At 50.6% G+C, this 17,235-nt stretch overlaps 1 protein-coding gene across 3 annotated transcripts in view; it reads left to right on the top strand.

Annotated features, from left to right (window-relative positions):
- The window catches only part of ABHD2 (abhydrolase domain containing 2, acylglycerol lipase), a 105,232-nt gene extending 90,378 nt beyond the window's left edge, over positions 1 to 14,854 (top strand). For 2 of the 3 annotated variants that reach the window (XM_042941032.1, XM_042941035.1), the window contains 5 exons: positions 36 to 128; positions 3,155 to 3,265; positions 5,300 to 5,369; positions 6,846 to 6,930; positions 8,999 to 14,854. In XM_042941032.1, the coding sequence (XP_042796966.1) occupies positions 36 to 128; positions 3,155 to 3,265; positions 5,300 to 5,369; positions 6,846 to 6,930; positions 8,999 to 9,195 (556 nt within the window). In that variant the 3' untranslated portion in view covers positions 9,196 to 14,854. Of the gene's footprint in view, positions 1 to 35; positions 129 to 3,154; positions 3,266 to 5,299; positions 5,370 to 6,845; positions 6,931 to 8,696; positions 8,924 to 8,998 lie in introns of those variants that run through there. The other variant, XM_042941034.1, reaches the window with a different exon arrangement.
- The last annotated feature ends 2,381 nt before the right edge of the window (positions 14,855 to 17,235 follow it).

Here is a 17,235-nt window from a genome sequence, read left to right as displayed (position 1 = left end):
GGCGCGGTCTCTCACTTCCCCCGTGGTTCTTTCAGGGCCCAGGAGACCTTCATGCAGTGGGACCAGTGCCGGCGCTTCTACAACTTCCTCATGGCGGACAACATGAAGAAGATCATCCTCTCGCACAGGTGCGTCGCCTTCCATGCCCCCTCAGGAGACCGTTCCCCTCTGAGCTCATTCCCGAGTCACGAAGGCCAGAACTCGCGGTTGTCCAGGAGGACGAGAGAGGCAGGGTTGCTGTAGATTCTCTGCCGACCGCTTTGTGACTCGCTCAGAAGCAGACTGGTCCCGAGCTACCCAATTCGCCAACTCGCTTTCTGCTTTCATGATTCCCCACGTACCCAAGACGAGGAACCATTCTACGCCATTCTTGCCCAAACTAGAGCAACCCCGAGGGGGCCTGTCACGGTCTGGGGACCTTTCTCCTTAGGCTGCTCTCGTGCACGCCTCTGCGTGTTCCCCATGCCTGTCTTGCCTCGCTCCTGCTCACGGTGCTTGGGTGGGGTCGCCCCTGACCACGCTTGGAGCGGCGCCCGGCGTGCGGGACAGGTCAGTAGGTATTGGCGATGGCTTTATCGTCGTGATTGTGAATAGTCACACCGTCCCTCCCCCTTCCCCTGCACCCGCCTTCCCTCTAGCCGGACTGGGCCACTTGGAGGTCCCGCGCCCTCTGGCCTCTCCCACGCCACCGGGGCCTCGCCGAAAATGCCCTTCCTGTCACGTCTCCCCAGACTTTAGGTCCATCTCTGTGCTCCTCTGTGAAGCCAACTCCTTCACCCCCGAACTGTTTTTCTGTTGCTTCCCCGGTGTGAATCCTGTGTCTTGAACTAAACTGTAAAGCACTAGAGGGCCTGGGCTGCGTTTGATCCACCTCCCCCACCTCCAGAGCCTGGCACATCACGGGGACGCAGACAGAGCAATTTTAGAGGGGTTTTGATGCCATCCCAGGAAAGGCGACCTGACTCATCTCAGTGGTTGAAAGAAAATATGGTACTGGCCTGCCCTAGCCAGGCGCCCCAGACTGGGCAGGATCCACGTGGAGTCTGGGCAGGGCTGGTACTCACAGGCCCCTCAGGCTGCCAAGCTGCTAGGCCCTTGTGACCGGTGCGGGGAGGTACAAAAGGAGGCTTCTGTCCCCTGGGCTGACCGGATGTAAACTGTTTTCACTCAGCTGGTGGTCTTTGGGTCTCAGCTGTGAGTCAGGTGTGGCTCAGCTGAGGTTCACAGGGGGCTGGGGATTTGCTGACGTTCCAGAAGGGGTGAAGCCAAGCCTCTGACACCAAGTGCAGGTCCTCTGTCTGCCTTCCACACTTCTGGAACGGGAGGGGACTCCTCCCAGGGAACGTTTGTTTGGCCACAGGGCCCAGTCTTGCCACTAATTAATCAGTCCAGAAGGATCCATCATGTAATTCTTAACAAATTGAGGGAACCCTTTGAATGTGCTCTAGGTGTATTTAACATTTTTTTCAATTTCCTACAGAAAGCCAAACATTTAGAAATGTTAGGGGCACTTTAACCTGTGAGTTCTAGGGGTGCCTGGATGGCTCAGTCGGTTAAGCATCTGACTTGGACTCAGGTCATGATCTCACGGTTTGTGGAAGCCCTGCGTCGGGTTCTGTGCTGATGGCTCAGAGCCTGGAGCCTGCTTCGGATTTCTGTGTCTCCCTCACTATCTCTCCCCAACTCGTGCTCTGTCTTTCAAAGAAATAAACAAATGTTGATAATGCTAAATAAATGTTAAAAAATAATAAATTGTGAATTCTCAACTGTAGGTATACAATCTTCCTCATAATCTTTTTGGGGGAAAGATGTTAAAGAAATGTGCTCTTCTTTGAGAGAGGGGTAGTGAGTAGACACCAGAACGTGGAGGGCCAGACCGCAGACTCAGCCCTCCTGCTATGTGCCTGAGACCCTGCAGGGGATGAAGGTCTAAGTGTGTGTGTTTTGATCTCTACCTTTATTATCAGCTTCTCAAGATGGATCTTGTTCTTGATAGAAATGACTATTCTTCGGAGTATATGTAAGCTTTTTAGCTAACACGTTGGAGAGCAGTTGATTTGCCCCAGCGCTAAATGGGTTTTCCAATGTCTTCCTTGTTAAGTGACTGAAACAGCTCCTAAAGAGAAAGGGGCGGTGTCAACACCAGTGTAAAGGTGAGCCCTCGCCCCCCACTGTTTGGCTGACCGCCCACCACTCTCTATAGATCCCTTCCGAAGACCTCCCCTCCCCTTCAGTGAAGGATTCGTAATATAGTTGATCCTTGAACAGTTCGGGTGTTAGCTGCACAAGTCCACCTGCATGTGGATTTTTTATTTATTTATTTTTAAGCATTTATTTCTTCTGGGGAGAGCACAAGCAGGGGAGGGGCAGAGAGAGGGGGGGACAGAGGATCCAAAGTGGGGGCCACGCTGACAGCAGCAAGCCCGATGCGGGGCTTGAACTCACCAACCATGAGATCATGACCAGAGCCGAAGTCGGACGCTCAATCGACTGAGCCACCCAGGCACCCCTTGTGGATTTCTTATAGTCCAGTACTATAAATATATTTTTTCTTCCTTATGATTTTGTTATAACATTTTCTTCTCCCTAGCTTACGTTATTGTAGGAATACAGTACATAATACATGTAACATACAAAATATGTGTTTTTTTTGTCTGAGGTTCTTGGCAAGGCTTCCGGTCAACAGTAAGCTATTAATCGTTAAGTGTCCAGGGAGTCAGAAGTTCTGTGTGGATTTTTGACTGCGCTGGAAGCTGGCGCCCCTACCCCCGCATTGTTCAAGGGTGACAGTACTCACCTAGGCTCAAACCCGCTCTTTAGTTTGTCTAGCTGCCTCCGAAAAGGAAAACAAGACCTTGGCAATCATCTTTCTGCAGTTATTCAAAAATCAACATTGCAAGCTCATCCTCTGGAACATTCTGAGGGCTGAAGGGATCTCTCTCCGACTTGCCCTGTATCCCCTGTCAGATACTCTCTCCTGGCTTGACCCCCTGGGGAAAGGAAGCAGGCTCTGCTCACGGTTATCATCTGCCCTTTACATGTTTTTTTCAGCTTTATTGAGCTGAAAAATAAAATTGTAAGGTGTTCCAAATGTACAACACGATTTGGTTCATCATCTGCTTTTTGTTCTGTTTGCTGTTGTGTCTCATTCTAGGCAAGCTCTTTTCGGAGACCATGTTAAGAAACCCCAGAGCCTGGAGGACACTGACTTGAGCCGCCTCTACACAGCCACGTCCCTGATGCAGATTGATGACAACGTGATGAGGTGTGTCCATGCTCAGGGGGCAGGGCGCCAGACGTGGGGGCTACAGGCCGGCATTGCCCAGCTCAAGGGCTTTTCCTCTGCCCACTTCAGCATTAAGGTCTTTTTTTTTCCTTTGAATAAATGTCTAGTGTTTAATAAAAACTGAAGACTGCACAGAAAAATCCAAATTTCTAGTTGCCCTTAGAAAACACGAAGTTCTCACCACTCATTCTTCATTCTTGTGCGGTGTAACTGGGCTTGAAAACTGGGGACCTGGGGTGCGCACACCCTAGTTGTCCGTAGCCCTTACCCCACCTGCCATGCTCTGACCCTGGGGCAGGGATCAGGTGCCATGTAATTTGCATTTGCAGGAGAAGGAAATATTTCTTGCACTTATCTGTGTCTCTACCCAAAGTAAAAAACAAGAAATAGACAAGGAGGGCTGTGCATTGCAAGAAAACAGAGCCTCTTTCTTTGGGGCAGTGAAGTCTCTCCTGAGTGTAATACACAAACCCTGCCCACTTCAGTCCTTTATCCTTCCCTGCCCCCTCCTTTCAGGCACCTGAGGCTGAGACCCTGAGAGTGTCTTCCTTCCTAACACCCATAGTTTCTGATTGAGCTTAGCCTTAGCTGGAAAAGGCAACGTTGATCTCTGGCCTCATCGTTCTCTTTAAAAACATCATTTTTATTTGATACCTTAAGGCATGATCTAAAGCAGGCTAACTGTTCACCCAGTAGATAGGCAGATATTGACCTGAGGGTGCTTATCTTCCTTACAGGATTTTAGTAGCTTTCTTACACCAAGCAACCTTGAAATAAGCCTGTTAACGGTTATGCAAAGGAAATAGACACTAGAAAATCACTGGTATCTTCAGAAGTTGAGAATGGATTCTACCCACTCTCACTGAAGATGGGAAATGCAACTTTATTGTGGTACTAACAAGAAAGAAACCAAACATTTAAACTCCCCCATTGATCGTCTGAATTTTTTTAAGCCCCAGAGGGAGTGGTGTTCAGCTCTCCCTAAAGCTCTTCCTTTTGAATGGTGTTGGATCGTAGCAGTTTTCATGACGGTCACCAGTAATACTGGAGGCCTGGAGTGCTTTCCTGGCCCTCTGGGACCACAAAGGGACTGACTGCATGCAGACAGGTGGCCCAGAGGTGATGTCTGCGCTCAGCCACTCCCTGCAGAGTAGACCCTGGCAGTGCAGCCTGAACTTTCTGGAGGCTTCCCAGGCAGAGATGTCTATGGGGCCTGGCAGTGGAGGAGATGTACATCTTCAGGGGAGGCATGGTATCTTTAAGACGCCAGTCAGGATAGAACAAAACCACCATTCAGATACCAGAAGTCCTAATGTGCATCAGAAAGAGGTTTCCAGAGATCCCCTGGCCTGGGGGTGACTCGGCCTGTTGGTGTCAGAGCCCCAGGATGAACAGGGCACAGGGCACAGCAAACCTCCAGGACTTTCATGCTGGAACATCAAAGGTTTGGTTAAATGTCAGTTTATCTCTGACTACTGCTCCGTGGGTGGACGGAATCAGTAACTGAATCTCTGTCTCATGCCCATTACCTGATACGTATTGCATTGTAATTCACAGTGGTCTGGGTTACTCGGCCAGGAAGAATTTTGTTGAAAAGAAGAGCTCTCATAAATGCCTTTGAATGTCCTTTTCCTAGCGTCTGTGGTGACATCTGGTTTTATACTGACTCGAAGTGTGTAACCTGTGCTAATAAATACTATAGATAACACTGAGTTTCTGTGCTGGTGTGCACTTTAAGGCCATAAATCTCAGTGCCGTTAAGGAAGGTGCTGTCCCTGGCTCCATTTTACGGAGAAGCTCAGAGAGGTTAAAGAGTTTGCCGGAGGTCACGGAGCCCGTAAGTGGCAGAGTCAGGATTTGAGCCCAGATACCAAAGCCAGAGCTCCTAACCCCTAACGCTGGTGCATCTGTACTGTCAACTGATGTGACGTGTCAGCGTGGGATGGGAGCAGTAATAAAATCCACTCTGCATCCGACCTTGTGACGAGTGTGGCTTCGTCCTCTCCTTCCCAGGAAGTTCCACGGCTACAGCTCCCTGAAGGAATATTATGAGGAGGAGAGCTGCATGCGGTACCTGCACAGGGTGAGTCACAGCACGGACTCAGAGGTAGCAGCAGCTCAGAAGTAGCATCACTTCCCCCCACCTTCACACCCCGTGCAACAAGCGTGCTCCCCAACCTCCTCAGGCTCGAACCGCGGTAGCTGTTGACTTGGGCTTTGTTTGTGAACCAAACTCTGGCCCTCTGGGGCCTCCGTAAATTAATCCCAGAGCTGCCCCTAGGTGCAGAGCGGGACCAGTCTGCTCCTGTGTCCGTGTTAAAGCCCTTAAAATTACTGCAACACCCTTTTTTTTTTTAGTCTTCTTTGACAGTGTAATCTTGCCTGGTTCCTGCCATGGTCGTTCATAGATCTGTGTAGATTTCTTACAATTCTGGACTTTTTTTTTTTTTTTTTTGCCATTGTGCATTTTGTTAGTGTGGCAGCTAGGACTAAACCTCCAAGTTCCTGCCATGATCTGGTGAGCCCGGAGGAAAAGAGATGTATTTCTGTATCAGAACGATGAGGAGCAGGTCTGCTGGCAAGATGGGCAGGTTTCTATTAATGCAGTTTCTGGCAGCTGCCATAAACTTTATGTGGATTAAATTAAGTTTGTGGCCACTCATCAGCGCCCTCTGTTTTCACCTGCACCACCACCAAACCAGTCTCTCCTCATTCTTTGTACAATTGCTCCTTTCCCTCAAGCGCAGGACTTCCCATTTAGCCCTGTCAATGTCCACCTGGTGGCTCGGCCCCCTACTCACCCAGCTGAAGCACGTAATTGTGAATTGCGGTCCTGCCGTCTGTCACATCGGCCACCCCTCCTGGTTTAGCATCATCCCCCAGGCTCTGGGTGCCTTCATTGAAGCCGCTACAGAACCGTTGAGCTGTCTAGACCAGTGTTGGAGAGCGCCGGGTTGGCACAGCCAGTCTCTATGCTGCCCGGGTGCGGCTGTCCATAGCGTCTGAGTGCCCTTCAGCCCTTCTCCCCGAAAATGAAAAAGGCTGTTTTACTACAATGGATGTTGAACGCAACCCCACTGAGAGCTTCCCAATATCCACCAGCCTACTCTTGGTTTTCCCCTTCAGATTCCCCTAGAAAATCTCCCTTGTCTGGAAGGGAGCACCCTCCATTTGTCCTCCCCACAGTATAAACGGAATGAATGTGTACATCACTCTCTGTAGGGTCACTTTTCTGAAAGGTGGGCTAACCTGAAATACTGGGAGTCTCATCAGAAAGATTTTGCCGGTGAGCCCCATTGAGCACCTACCCAGGCTCCATCAGAACACGTGGGTCCCCTAGGACACCTGCCAGCCCGCCATCAGATTGCAGTTACGGTTCATGCCACCGCCAGGGAACACAGGCAGCCTTAATCCACTCGTGCAGTGGACTGAACAGGAACCCTCTTCCCTTTGCTTCAAAGGCATGTCCGGTAGTTGAATTTGAGCCTTGACTCGGGGGGACAGGGGGGTCTAAGAAAGGGAATCGATCATTTATTTCTCCTTTATTTTCCTGTTGCAGATTTATGTGCCTCTCATGCTGGTCAACGCAGCCGATGACCCCTTGGTGCATGAAAGCCTCCTAACCATTCCAAAATCTCTTTCAGGTAAGTGTTCCTTCCTGCTGCTCCCTTGGCCATTCAGCACGTTGCCATGGCAAACTCTGTCACCTTCATACTGCCGTCACCTCTTGTAGGTCAGCTTCTGTGGGGAAGGACATCCCGTGGCGGGGTTCTCGTTCAGCCTGCCTTGATAGTACTGGGGCTGTGATGAGCCCTGGGCAGAGCCTTGTGTTCTCTCTTGGTGCCAGAGACGACCGTCATTTATATCCATAGCCAAGAGGGGTTTGGGGGAGTTCCCCAGTGTTCTGTGAAATTATTGTCTCAGGGTTTATGGTTCCATTAAATTGGAGAGTTTGATATAAAGAGATATTTCGACTTAAACATGACACGAGGGGCACCTGGGTGGCTCAGTCGGTTAAGCTTCTGACTTCGACGCAGGTCATGATCTCACAGTTCACGGGTTTGACCCCCGCATCCGGCTCTGTGCTGGCAGCTCAGAGCCTGGAGCCTGCTTCAGATTCTGTGTCTCCCTCTCTCTCTGCCCCTCCCCTGCTCATGCTCTCTCTCTCTCTCTCAAAATAAATAAACATTAAAAAAAATTTTTAAAAACCTGACACGAAAAGCAGAACAAAAAAGCCAATTCTGCTGCCTCTTCTGACAGCCTCTCCATCTGCTTTGAGGATAAAAATATAAGCAACTGAAAAAGCAAAGAACGTTGCTCATGGGAATGCCGCTGTGTTTCAGGCCGGCTCGGTCTCACCCCACGCTAGAGAGGGGCTGAGGGAGAAACGAGAGAGAGCGAGCGAGCGAGCATGTAGCAGCAGAAGGAAACACTTGGAAATCCCAAGACCACTTGCACTGCAATTCAGCTCCCCGGGACCCATTCTCCTGCCCTCTGTAGCCCTCCGCGACCACGTTTCTCTTATAAATATCCTATATTAAGCAGAGCAGGGGCCCTTCTGGCTCGAACTCCAGGCCAGGGGAGTAAAAGCCACAGCGGGTGGAGCCCCGTGCCCTGCTCGGAGTGGATGTTGTGTGTGATACAGGTGTGTGAGGTGATAAAGCCGCCCGTCCTCAATCCGCTGTCAAGCCGTAGGCTCCCTGCACAAAAGCAGCCCAGTGAGCAGCGTGCAGCAGAGGAAGCGGCCGTGCCATTTCCTTCCGGTGTCCAGAGTAACACCAGTAGCTCTCATGCTGCCACGCAGAATCTATGAAATCGCAACTGAAAAGGAAGAAGGGAGGGTCACCCCGCAAGAGAGTCCCGCAGAGCCAGAACTGTGCGCCCCAGGAGGTGGCTCCAAGGCCTGGAACAGCCGGGCCCCTGCCAGTCGGTCCCCTGGGAAGACATTTTTCTGTGGTCCCTGGCCACACATGGCTGCCCATCTTGCCCTATCTTCACTAATGGCCTCTCCGAGCCCACGCGGGACTAGCCCACGTGTGGACTCCTGAAGTCAGGCTCCAGGTTAGCGGCGCTGGGCATGGCCAGCTTTAAGTTCTGTTTTAGTCTCAAACGAGAAGTGTCTGTGATGAAAGAACATTGACTCCGCTGAAGTAAATAACAGCATACGTGGCCGTGAATCCCTCCTCAAAGCCTGGCCCCCACCGGTAGCTTCGGCGTCACCTGGGAGCTGGTTAGAAATGCAGAATGTCAGCTTTTCCACCTGGCGTATTAAGGTACATTAAGGTGACAGCCCGGATTTGGAGGCACGGTCAGATTTGAAGCATCTGGCTGTATAATCAAATCACTTGGGGAGCTTTAGCGAGACCCGTGCACCCGAGCGTGCGTGCTCGCTCCCTCTCTGTCACCCCAGGTGATTCTAACATACACCCGAGTCTGAGAACCCTCTGGATTTCAAAGTGTTGCTTAAGCCGGTGCCCATTCCGCCCCAAAGCCAGGCTGTTCCAGTACCTGCTAGATCCCACGGCCTTGGCCACCCGCCTCATCTCCCTCCCACTCTGGTGAGTGAGGCAGAGTGAGGAGAAGTCAAGTACATCCTCTTGGTGACCTTCACCCGGGGGGAAAGCCCGGGCCCACCCTGGCCGGCGCCCTTTGGCACATCCTGCCTTGGAGCGCGCCAGACGGTGACTCACTCAGCTGCCTTCCCCCCCGCAGAGAAACGGGAGAACGTCATGTTTGTGCTGCCTCTGCACGGGGGCCACCTGGGCTTCTTTGAGGGTTCCGTGCTGTTCCCCGAGCCCCTGACGTGGATGGATAAGCTGGTGGTGGAGTATGCCAACGCCATCTGCCAGTGGGAGCGGAACAAGTCTCAGTGCTCTGACACGGAGCAGGTGGAGGCCGACCTGGAGTGAGGCCTCCCGGACTCCGGCGCGCTCCAGCTGCCTCCCCTGGAACCCGCGTCCATCACCGGCTGTTTCAGGTCCCCCCCCCACCCCCCACCTCCCTCAGTGACCTGGATCTGACCTCACACCATCAGCGGGGACCACCCACCAGGCGCACCTGCGCTGGAGCAGGCGGCCAGTCCCTGGGGGCTCCAGCCTATTTTTGTGCTTAGTTACTGGTTTTCTCCACGGCGACTGGCGACAGGATTCTCACCCTCCTGTCCCAGTCTCGGCGTTTGATTGCTCTTAAGCCAATTACATCTAGTTTCCCTATGAAAAATGTGTCTGAACAGCAGTTTTGCTTTGCCAATCGAAAGGCTTGTCCCCCAGAGCGGTGAAGGATGTGTGCTATTTTGCGGTGGTTGTATGTGTCCTTATGTAGACCCTGACAAGTGCTCGCCAACCTAAGCCGATGCTGACGATGCAGGTTGGCTTGGGAGCCCAAGCGCCCGGGCCTCCCACACTGCAGTCTGGCCTCTTACGTGGCCAAGAAAGTTCTCTTGAGTCACGAGCCGGGTTTCTCCCTTACAGTCTTCTAAGGCAGTGTCCCACACTTTTGCCGATGATGAGAATTACCTGGGGCACTTGTTGAAAATTCAGCCTCCCAGGTCCCTCCCCTGGGAGAGGCCGATTCAGTGGGTCCGGGAAGGGGTCTGGAGATTTTAATTTTTGGCCAGTGTCCCTGGTGATCCTCACCACCAGGCAAATTTGGGAAACACTGTTCTGCGGGGCCTTTAAATTAGAAACATCTCGTAGCTCCTTTTACGGAAATGTACACGTAGACGCGTCTCTTGGCTCCCAGGGGCCTCCAAAGTATCGATCAAGGCCTGTCCTCGTGCAGCTGCCTTGTGTAATCACAGCGTGATGTCTCAGTGCCTGGCAGGGAGTAAAGTTTGGGCTACACCAGACTCTGCTTTTTACTGGCTGTATGACCCTGGAAAAGTCCCTTGAACTTCAGTTTCTTCACGTGTAAAACAGGGGACTTGAACCAGGTGGATTGCCGAGGTCACTGCCGGTTCTAAAGATCCATGACAAACTCAGCTCACTGAGGTCTGAGAGAAAGAGCATCCTTTCAGGGAGGCCTCCTGTAGAAGTCATCATTCACCTTTTTTTTTTTTTTTTCCCCTGTCCCTCATTTTCATATAAAGTGGTGTTTTGGGTTTTTTTAAACATTCGATTATCATTTTACTTTTTTAACCCAAGTCTTTCTAGTTCTGGCTTTTGATACCGAATAGTTCAAAAGCTGGATCTGAGTTTGGAGAAAGATCTTTCCAACCAAAAAGGGTGTTATTTTGAAACCAGATTTTTAATTTAATAGCCTATATTTACAGTCTGTTGGAGAGATCTTTCCAAAGTGTGTCTTTTCAAATGAAAATGTTATTCGAGGTTTCAAGTACTCCTTTCCTCCAGTCCTGTGGTACTTGAATATCTAAAAACCCTGCACTTTGAAAAATCAGCAGTTGCTATCTGGAACTAAATGGAACTGTGAGTGAAATTGTCTGAATACTTTTTTTTTTTTTTTTTTAATGTCCCTGCTTCATCTCCTTTGCTCCAGGACAGACAGGATTATAAATAGTGGGTCTGTGTGGATCTTTCAGGGGTAAAGGGAGCCAGGGCCTAGATACGCCCCTCAGGGTTGCAGGTGGATGTCTTCTGGGCGTCGGTCCAAGTGGCTGTGACAGTCACGTCTGTAACCTGAAGTTTTCTGACAATCACCAGGTCATCCTAATTAATAACATCAAAAGCAGCCGCTGTCTCAAAAGATGGAGATTTCTGTGGTCTCCACATTGTGTTGTCGTGCTTTCTCACACACGCCAGATTCATCATTGTGACTTTTGCGCCCAACTGTTATGTTTCTAGTGCATTTCCTTTCCATGTTCTTTTAGCACAGATTGGCACTTTATCATCTACCCCCTCAATTTGGAAGCCGGCCCCTCCCCTCTTGCTTTTCCCTCCACCCTATAACACAGCTGTAACCTAGAAGATTCACAGTCCTGTTTCCCACTGCTCCCTTTGTTTCTCAAGACCTTTTGTGAAATTAGGTAAACGAAGCAATATCTAAGTGGGGCTGAATCGCCATCCCGGGAAGCAAGGGGTGCCTTTGCCTTAGGTCACATCTCTTGACCTGTTCTGACAAAGCACTGGCCAGGTACCCGCCCCATTCAGGAAGAGAAAAGACACCAGTTCTGGAGGGGGACCAGAAGTCCCTGGGGCCCCATGGAGTTGAGGCAGGGGTTGGGGCCAGGCCTTGGTCGCCACACGACCGGAATTTACCCCAGGGGAGCGTGGGGGCCCTGTCCCAGCTGAAGTCTTTCTATGTGTGTGACTCTGAATGGCACTCACATTCCGTTTTGGCTCACATGAGATCAACTGAAGCCCTTTGTTCAGGCTTCAGGCTCTCAGGCATGGAAATGAGAATGTGACCGTGGCGGTCTTACAGGAAAATTTTTGTTTGTCCCTGAATGAGAGCACAGAGGCATTGAATTTACAGAGATGCAAACCTGCCTAATAGACAAGGGAGCGGCATTTTATATGTAGGTCAGCCTTTTCCTTCCTGCAGCTTTCTTTGCGTGTCTTCCTGAAGCCATTCATTGCTGATGAAGGTCCTGTCTGGCTTGAATCAAGGCCGAATGTTCAAACATCATTTGAACATTATATCTTAAAATCAGAATAAAGATATAACTTGCGTGGACCTAGCCAGTCCTGTTGCAGGGGTAACACATCGACACATGAAACACCACGGACGGGAGGCACCCGCATTTCTGCCGTACTCTCGGCCTCTTAAAGGGTTAGAAGGCACCTTGTGAGCAACTGATCCGGGTCAAATTAAGATTACCTGGAAAATGGCGTCAGGTCTCCTTGATACCTTGTGTCACAAGGAGGTTAAACAGACTTCAGGAAAAGCTCTTCTCTTCCCTGCGGTGAGTTTGCACCAGTGATTCCAGAGCGGAAGGAAAGCAGGAAGTGGTTTGTTGTCAATGTATTTGCACCTCTCTTTAGCACCTTACGCTTGCGAGGAACCCGGTGATGTACCGTAAGAGGTGAAACAGGGCTGAACAGGAGCGTGCCCTTTCTTGACCTGGTGGTAGGGGACCAGGGTCCAAGAGACCCAGGTTCTTGTCCTGATTGTCTCTAATTCAGGCTGGATTGCGGGCAACCACTTCACCTCTCTGAGCCCCAGTTCCCTCACCTTAGACCGCCTCTAAGACCATTCACCTATTTACACACCATTTGCCTGAGGACCCATCCTTGCAAATGGCAGTGGCTGCGTCCAGGCTCCAGCGTCATCTTGGGGGGGCTCGGACAGAGGGAACTTCTGCCGAAGACCCTCGATGTTGCCCAAAGCCCTGTGTCTGACTGGCTTCTCTTTAGACTCTCCGCCGGCATCTCAGTACCCTTGCTGTCCCGAGGGTGGTCTTGTGACTGGGACAGGTGCTGACCATTGGAACTAGGCGAATGTCCCCAGCCTTCTGTGTGATTCAGAGCATTGAGATTCATAGTCTTATTTCCCGGGGCAGAAATCCTTCCCGCTCAGGCTTTCATTCTGAAACTACAGTCTTCATTAAAGCTGAGCTTTCTGGATAGCTGAGCTTATATGCCTGGCATCTGAATGAGAGCTCTCTTTGTAACTGTGTGACTTGAGATCCCTTCTGCCAGCTCCAGGGGAACAATGCATGCGTTCTTGTTGGTGTTTGCCAGGCGAGCAGATGTCTGAGATGTGAGAGGCTTTTCTTTTCCTGTGGCGTCGATTCGTAGAGCTCAAGGAAAGACCCCTGAAACGTCACGCGGAGTCCAGAGAACTCAGGGCTCTATCCTCCAGGCAGGACAGGAGAGTTACTAAAAAGCAATTCACCACAGCATCGCCTGGAATTGTCCTCTGTGCCCAGAAGGCCTTACTTTGCCTGTAGAGTATCCCCTGCTGTTCCAACAATAGTGCGGCACTGGAATTTAAAATCTGCCGTGGAAGTTCGAAGCGAAGCCACAGCAAAACCAGAGAATCCCTTCGTGTGGCCTGTGAGCTCCTTGTTACGTTAGCTCCCCCCCCACCCCCACCCCTCGACAGCATGCGTGGTTCACAACTGGCCAAATGTCTCGTCCTCCGATGCCTCTCTTCCTTCCCGGCCTCGCTCTGTTCTTCGGAGCCACTTTGGACTACTTGGATGCTTCACAAAGCCATGAAAAGTGGCCTGTCTGTGGCATTTAGAGGCCAAGCAGTGGAGGGAAAGGTTTTTTTCCTCCCTCTGTTATCTAAGCAGAAGGAAGGACCCCCCCTTATTCATAAACTAGGATTGCTTTTGCCAAATTGCATTTGAAGCTGAGGGAAGGGGCACCGGCCCCTGCTGGCAGTGGGAACCGGAACGCTCTCCAAAACTAAAGCTGCTTCCTCGGGCCTGCCTCACTGCTGCTGCCGCCCCCGGATGCCACCCAGGCATCCTCCCCAAGTGGCCCTTAGAAGCAGACTGCAGAGCCCAGCTCACCGGCCATTCCCAGACTCCCAGACAGTAGACAGCTGCCCCTTCTGGAAGAGCCGGCCCCCCACCCCACCCCACCCCACCCCGAACTGTTTTTCCTGGCATGTACGTGGGGAAAGCGTTCGTGTATCTCTAATGAACAAGCTGGAGTCAATTTCTAACCAGTGGGTTGTCTTTCACCTTGACTCCAGTCAATTAGTAATGAAATCTATAACCTACTTTCTCCCCGCTTCTGGTCCCCATTAGCCAAGAAATCTATTGCCATAAGTTGGGGACTGTCCATTTATAGCCCCTGCAGGAATACCCTTCATCTCCACGGGCATTCTCCTTCTAGACCACCCACGTTGAGGAGCCCAAGTCATTGACGGGAGTCCTTGCCGCCCCCCTCGGTCCCCACGCCAGCCGCTTCTCTCCCAGACTGTTCCCAGGGACTTGGTTCATCCTGGGCATAGGACTTCGGTTTTGTCTGGCTTTTGTTTTGGCCTCTTCGGTTTTCCTAAAGCACAAGTCCGTGTAGAATCCTGTCACCTCTCCACACCAGTTCCAGAATGACCCGGGCCTCTCCCCACTGCCTCAGGAAGACCTCCGCTGTACCTGAGCTTTTGACTTCTGCCAATGCAGCTGCCTTAGCAACACCAGGGGCGGGGGGCGGGATGGGGAGCGGGGGCCGTCTCTCCTTTTTCTGGTTGGACTCGGTCAACCACATTCTTCCGTTGGCAGATCTGCTTCCAGATTGATTTTTGAGAACCATCGCTTTCGCATTCCTAATTTTTGTCTGTTTTGTTTTGATTTTGTTTTGTTTGATTTTCTGAAACATAAAATGCTGCCCTGAAAATCATGTGTTTCTGAGTTTGTGTTCTGACGGCCTCCGTGCTGCCGGATTTTGGGGGGGAAATACAGGATCCTCCAGCACAGAGGCGTTTAAGATTTGCAACTAGCAATGCAATTTTTTCTAAATATGAGGATATTTACCTTTATTAAGAAATTATACTAAACAATGGTGTCCTTGATCATTTTATGTTCCCATATTCCTTTGGGCTCTATTTTGATTCTGTGTGGTGGTAAACGAAGATCATTACGAACAAAAACTGTAATTTTGTTATCTTTGATTCAATGGAATTTCTTTACTTAAAAAAAAATAAAAGGCTAAAACTGTAGCATGGCTGTGTGTCCTTTGCACAATAAGAGTTTCTGTCTAAAAGGGTTCTTCCTGGGGCGCCTGGGTGGCTCAGTCGGTTGAGTCCAACTCTTGATTTCGGCTCAGGTCATGATCTCATGGTTGGTGGAATCGAGCCCCAAGTCGGGCTGTGCCCTGATAACACGGAGCCTCCTTGGGATTCTCTGTCTCTCTCTGTCTCTCTGCCCCTCCCCTGCCTTATGCGCATGCACGTGCATACATTCTCTCTTTCTCTCTCAGAATAAGTAAATAAACGTCAAATAAATGGATGGATGGATGGATGGATGGATGGATTCTTCTGGTGCCTTCGCCAAATGTGAACTTGAAGGAAATGGGCAAAACGCCGAGTTCTTATCACAAGCGCTTTTCACCCAGCCTTGCAAACAAACACCAAAGAAATGACCAACCCCAGCCTTTCTGAGCAAGAAGGCCTGGGCATGAGATACCAACACTGTAATCACTTGCTGTCTAGAGTGACCCTTGTAGACACAATGTAAGGGGACATGTAAATGGTGGGTCCCACACATGATTTGTATGCTTTTCTCACAGTGTGCTTTGAAAAGACTGAGTGAGGGGCACCTGGGTGGCTCAGTCGGTTAAGCATCTGACTCTGGGTGGTTCAGGTCATGATCTCACACTCTCTCATGAGACCGAGCCCGGCGTCAGGCTCTGCACTGACAGTGTGGAGCCTGCTTGGGACTCTTTCTCCCTCTTTCTCTGCCCATCCCTACCCCCCCAAGTAAATAAACTATGAAAGAAAGTGGAAGGAAGGAAGGAAGGAAGGAAGGAAGGATTGCATGCATGCATGAACATCACCTAAATTAAGATGATACTGGGTGAACTGATTGGTGGCAGTGGTTTCTTCTCCTTTGTATCTGAATCCAAGCTAAGGGTCTTCAGGGCCAGGGACTGGCCCCACCAGGAGAGTTGTGCCAGTCCACACCCTCCCAGTTTTCTTCCCTCCTCGGCTGTGCAAAACCTTTGACCGGCAAGGTGGGGTAGGGAGTGTTGGTTTTGGAGGATGTGCAGTCACATGACCGGAGAATGCCCAATTCCAGGTTTCAGAGCGCGTCCCTCCCTAGTAAGCAAGATTCCCCCACTTCCTTACACCCACAAAATAGCCAGATTATTGTGATCCAAGAAAACCAACTCGCAAAGAATACTGCCTATGAAAAGTACCATATGGAAGAGGTTTCCGGTCCAGGGTGTCAGGTTGGTTGATGCCGACAGCTTCCCAGTGTGGTCGGCACGTGGCTGAGCCTCTCCGGAGGCAGCCCTTTGGATTTGTGCTCGGTGACATTTACCTACAATCACTCGCCATCCCAGTGGGGCTATTTTTTATGATACTTTTTGTTAACAGGCCCCTCTGCCCCAGCCCTGTTAGGGAGTACTTTCCCAGGGCAAGGACCAAACACCTAACTGGATGGTTCTCTGTACGTATGCCAGCCTTCCTCCTCATTTCTCTCTTGGGGATCCCCCTTAGAGGTTATCAGTATCTGAGCGGTTGGGAAGACATGACAGGCAGTTTGGCCTTGAACCGACGAATCTCTCCCCAAAGGGAATAAGTTAAATCCCCCTCACCTTGTGGCTGTGTGCACCCAGAACTTCATTTTGATTCATGCTTTTTCTACCCCCTTTAGAAATACCCGGCGGGGCGCCTGGGTGGCTCAGTGGGTTACGCATCGACTTACCCTCAGGTCATGATCTCACAGTTTGTGGGTTCGAGCCCCGCCTCAGGCTCGGTGCTGGCAGCTCAGAGCCTGGAGCCCACTTCGGATTCTGTGTCTCCCTCTCTCTCTGCCCCTCCCCTGCTTGCACTCTGTGTCTGTCTCTCTCAAAAATAAGCAAATGGTAAAAAAAAATTTTAAGAAATAACCAGCATCTCTACTGAAAACAGTTTGGTTTCCTCCTAAGGTTACCTCTGATGATGGTGACACTGACCTGGGATAAATCAAGTTCTAATTTCATTGTTCCTATTTCCTTCCTACCCATACTTCCCCCACCCCCAGAAATAAAACATCTGACGCAAAGCGTGAGCAGTGATGGGGCCAAATGGATTTGGAGCCAGAGTTACTGGTTAAGGCCCCATCCTAGCCACTTCCTGGCTCTCTGATCCTGAGCAAGATTTAACCTCAGGTTTTTGGGGGAAGGGGGAGGTTTGCCTGTAAGATGGGAATACTTACAAGAATGCCTATCTCTGGATATTGAGAGGATCAAATAAAAGAATATTTTTCAAAGTGCTAGTGTTATTTTGGGGCAGTGGTCTGGCTTTGTCTCCTTGGTTCCCATTCACACATCACCTCCTGGGACAGTGTAGAAACCAGACGAAAAGAATGTACGACTCCAGCTGGGATGTCTTAA

Source organism: Panthera leo, chromosome B3, assembly GCF_018350215.1.
Source record: "Panthera leo isolate Ple1 chromosome B3, P.leo_Ple1_pat1.1, whole genome shotgun sequence".
Classification (NCBI taxonomy): Eukaryota; Metazoa; Chordata; class Mammalia; order Carnivora; family Felidae; genus Panthera; species Panthera leo.
Note: the sequence above shows the minus strand (reverse complement) of the source record. Positions and strands in the feature narration are given on the sequence as shown.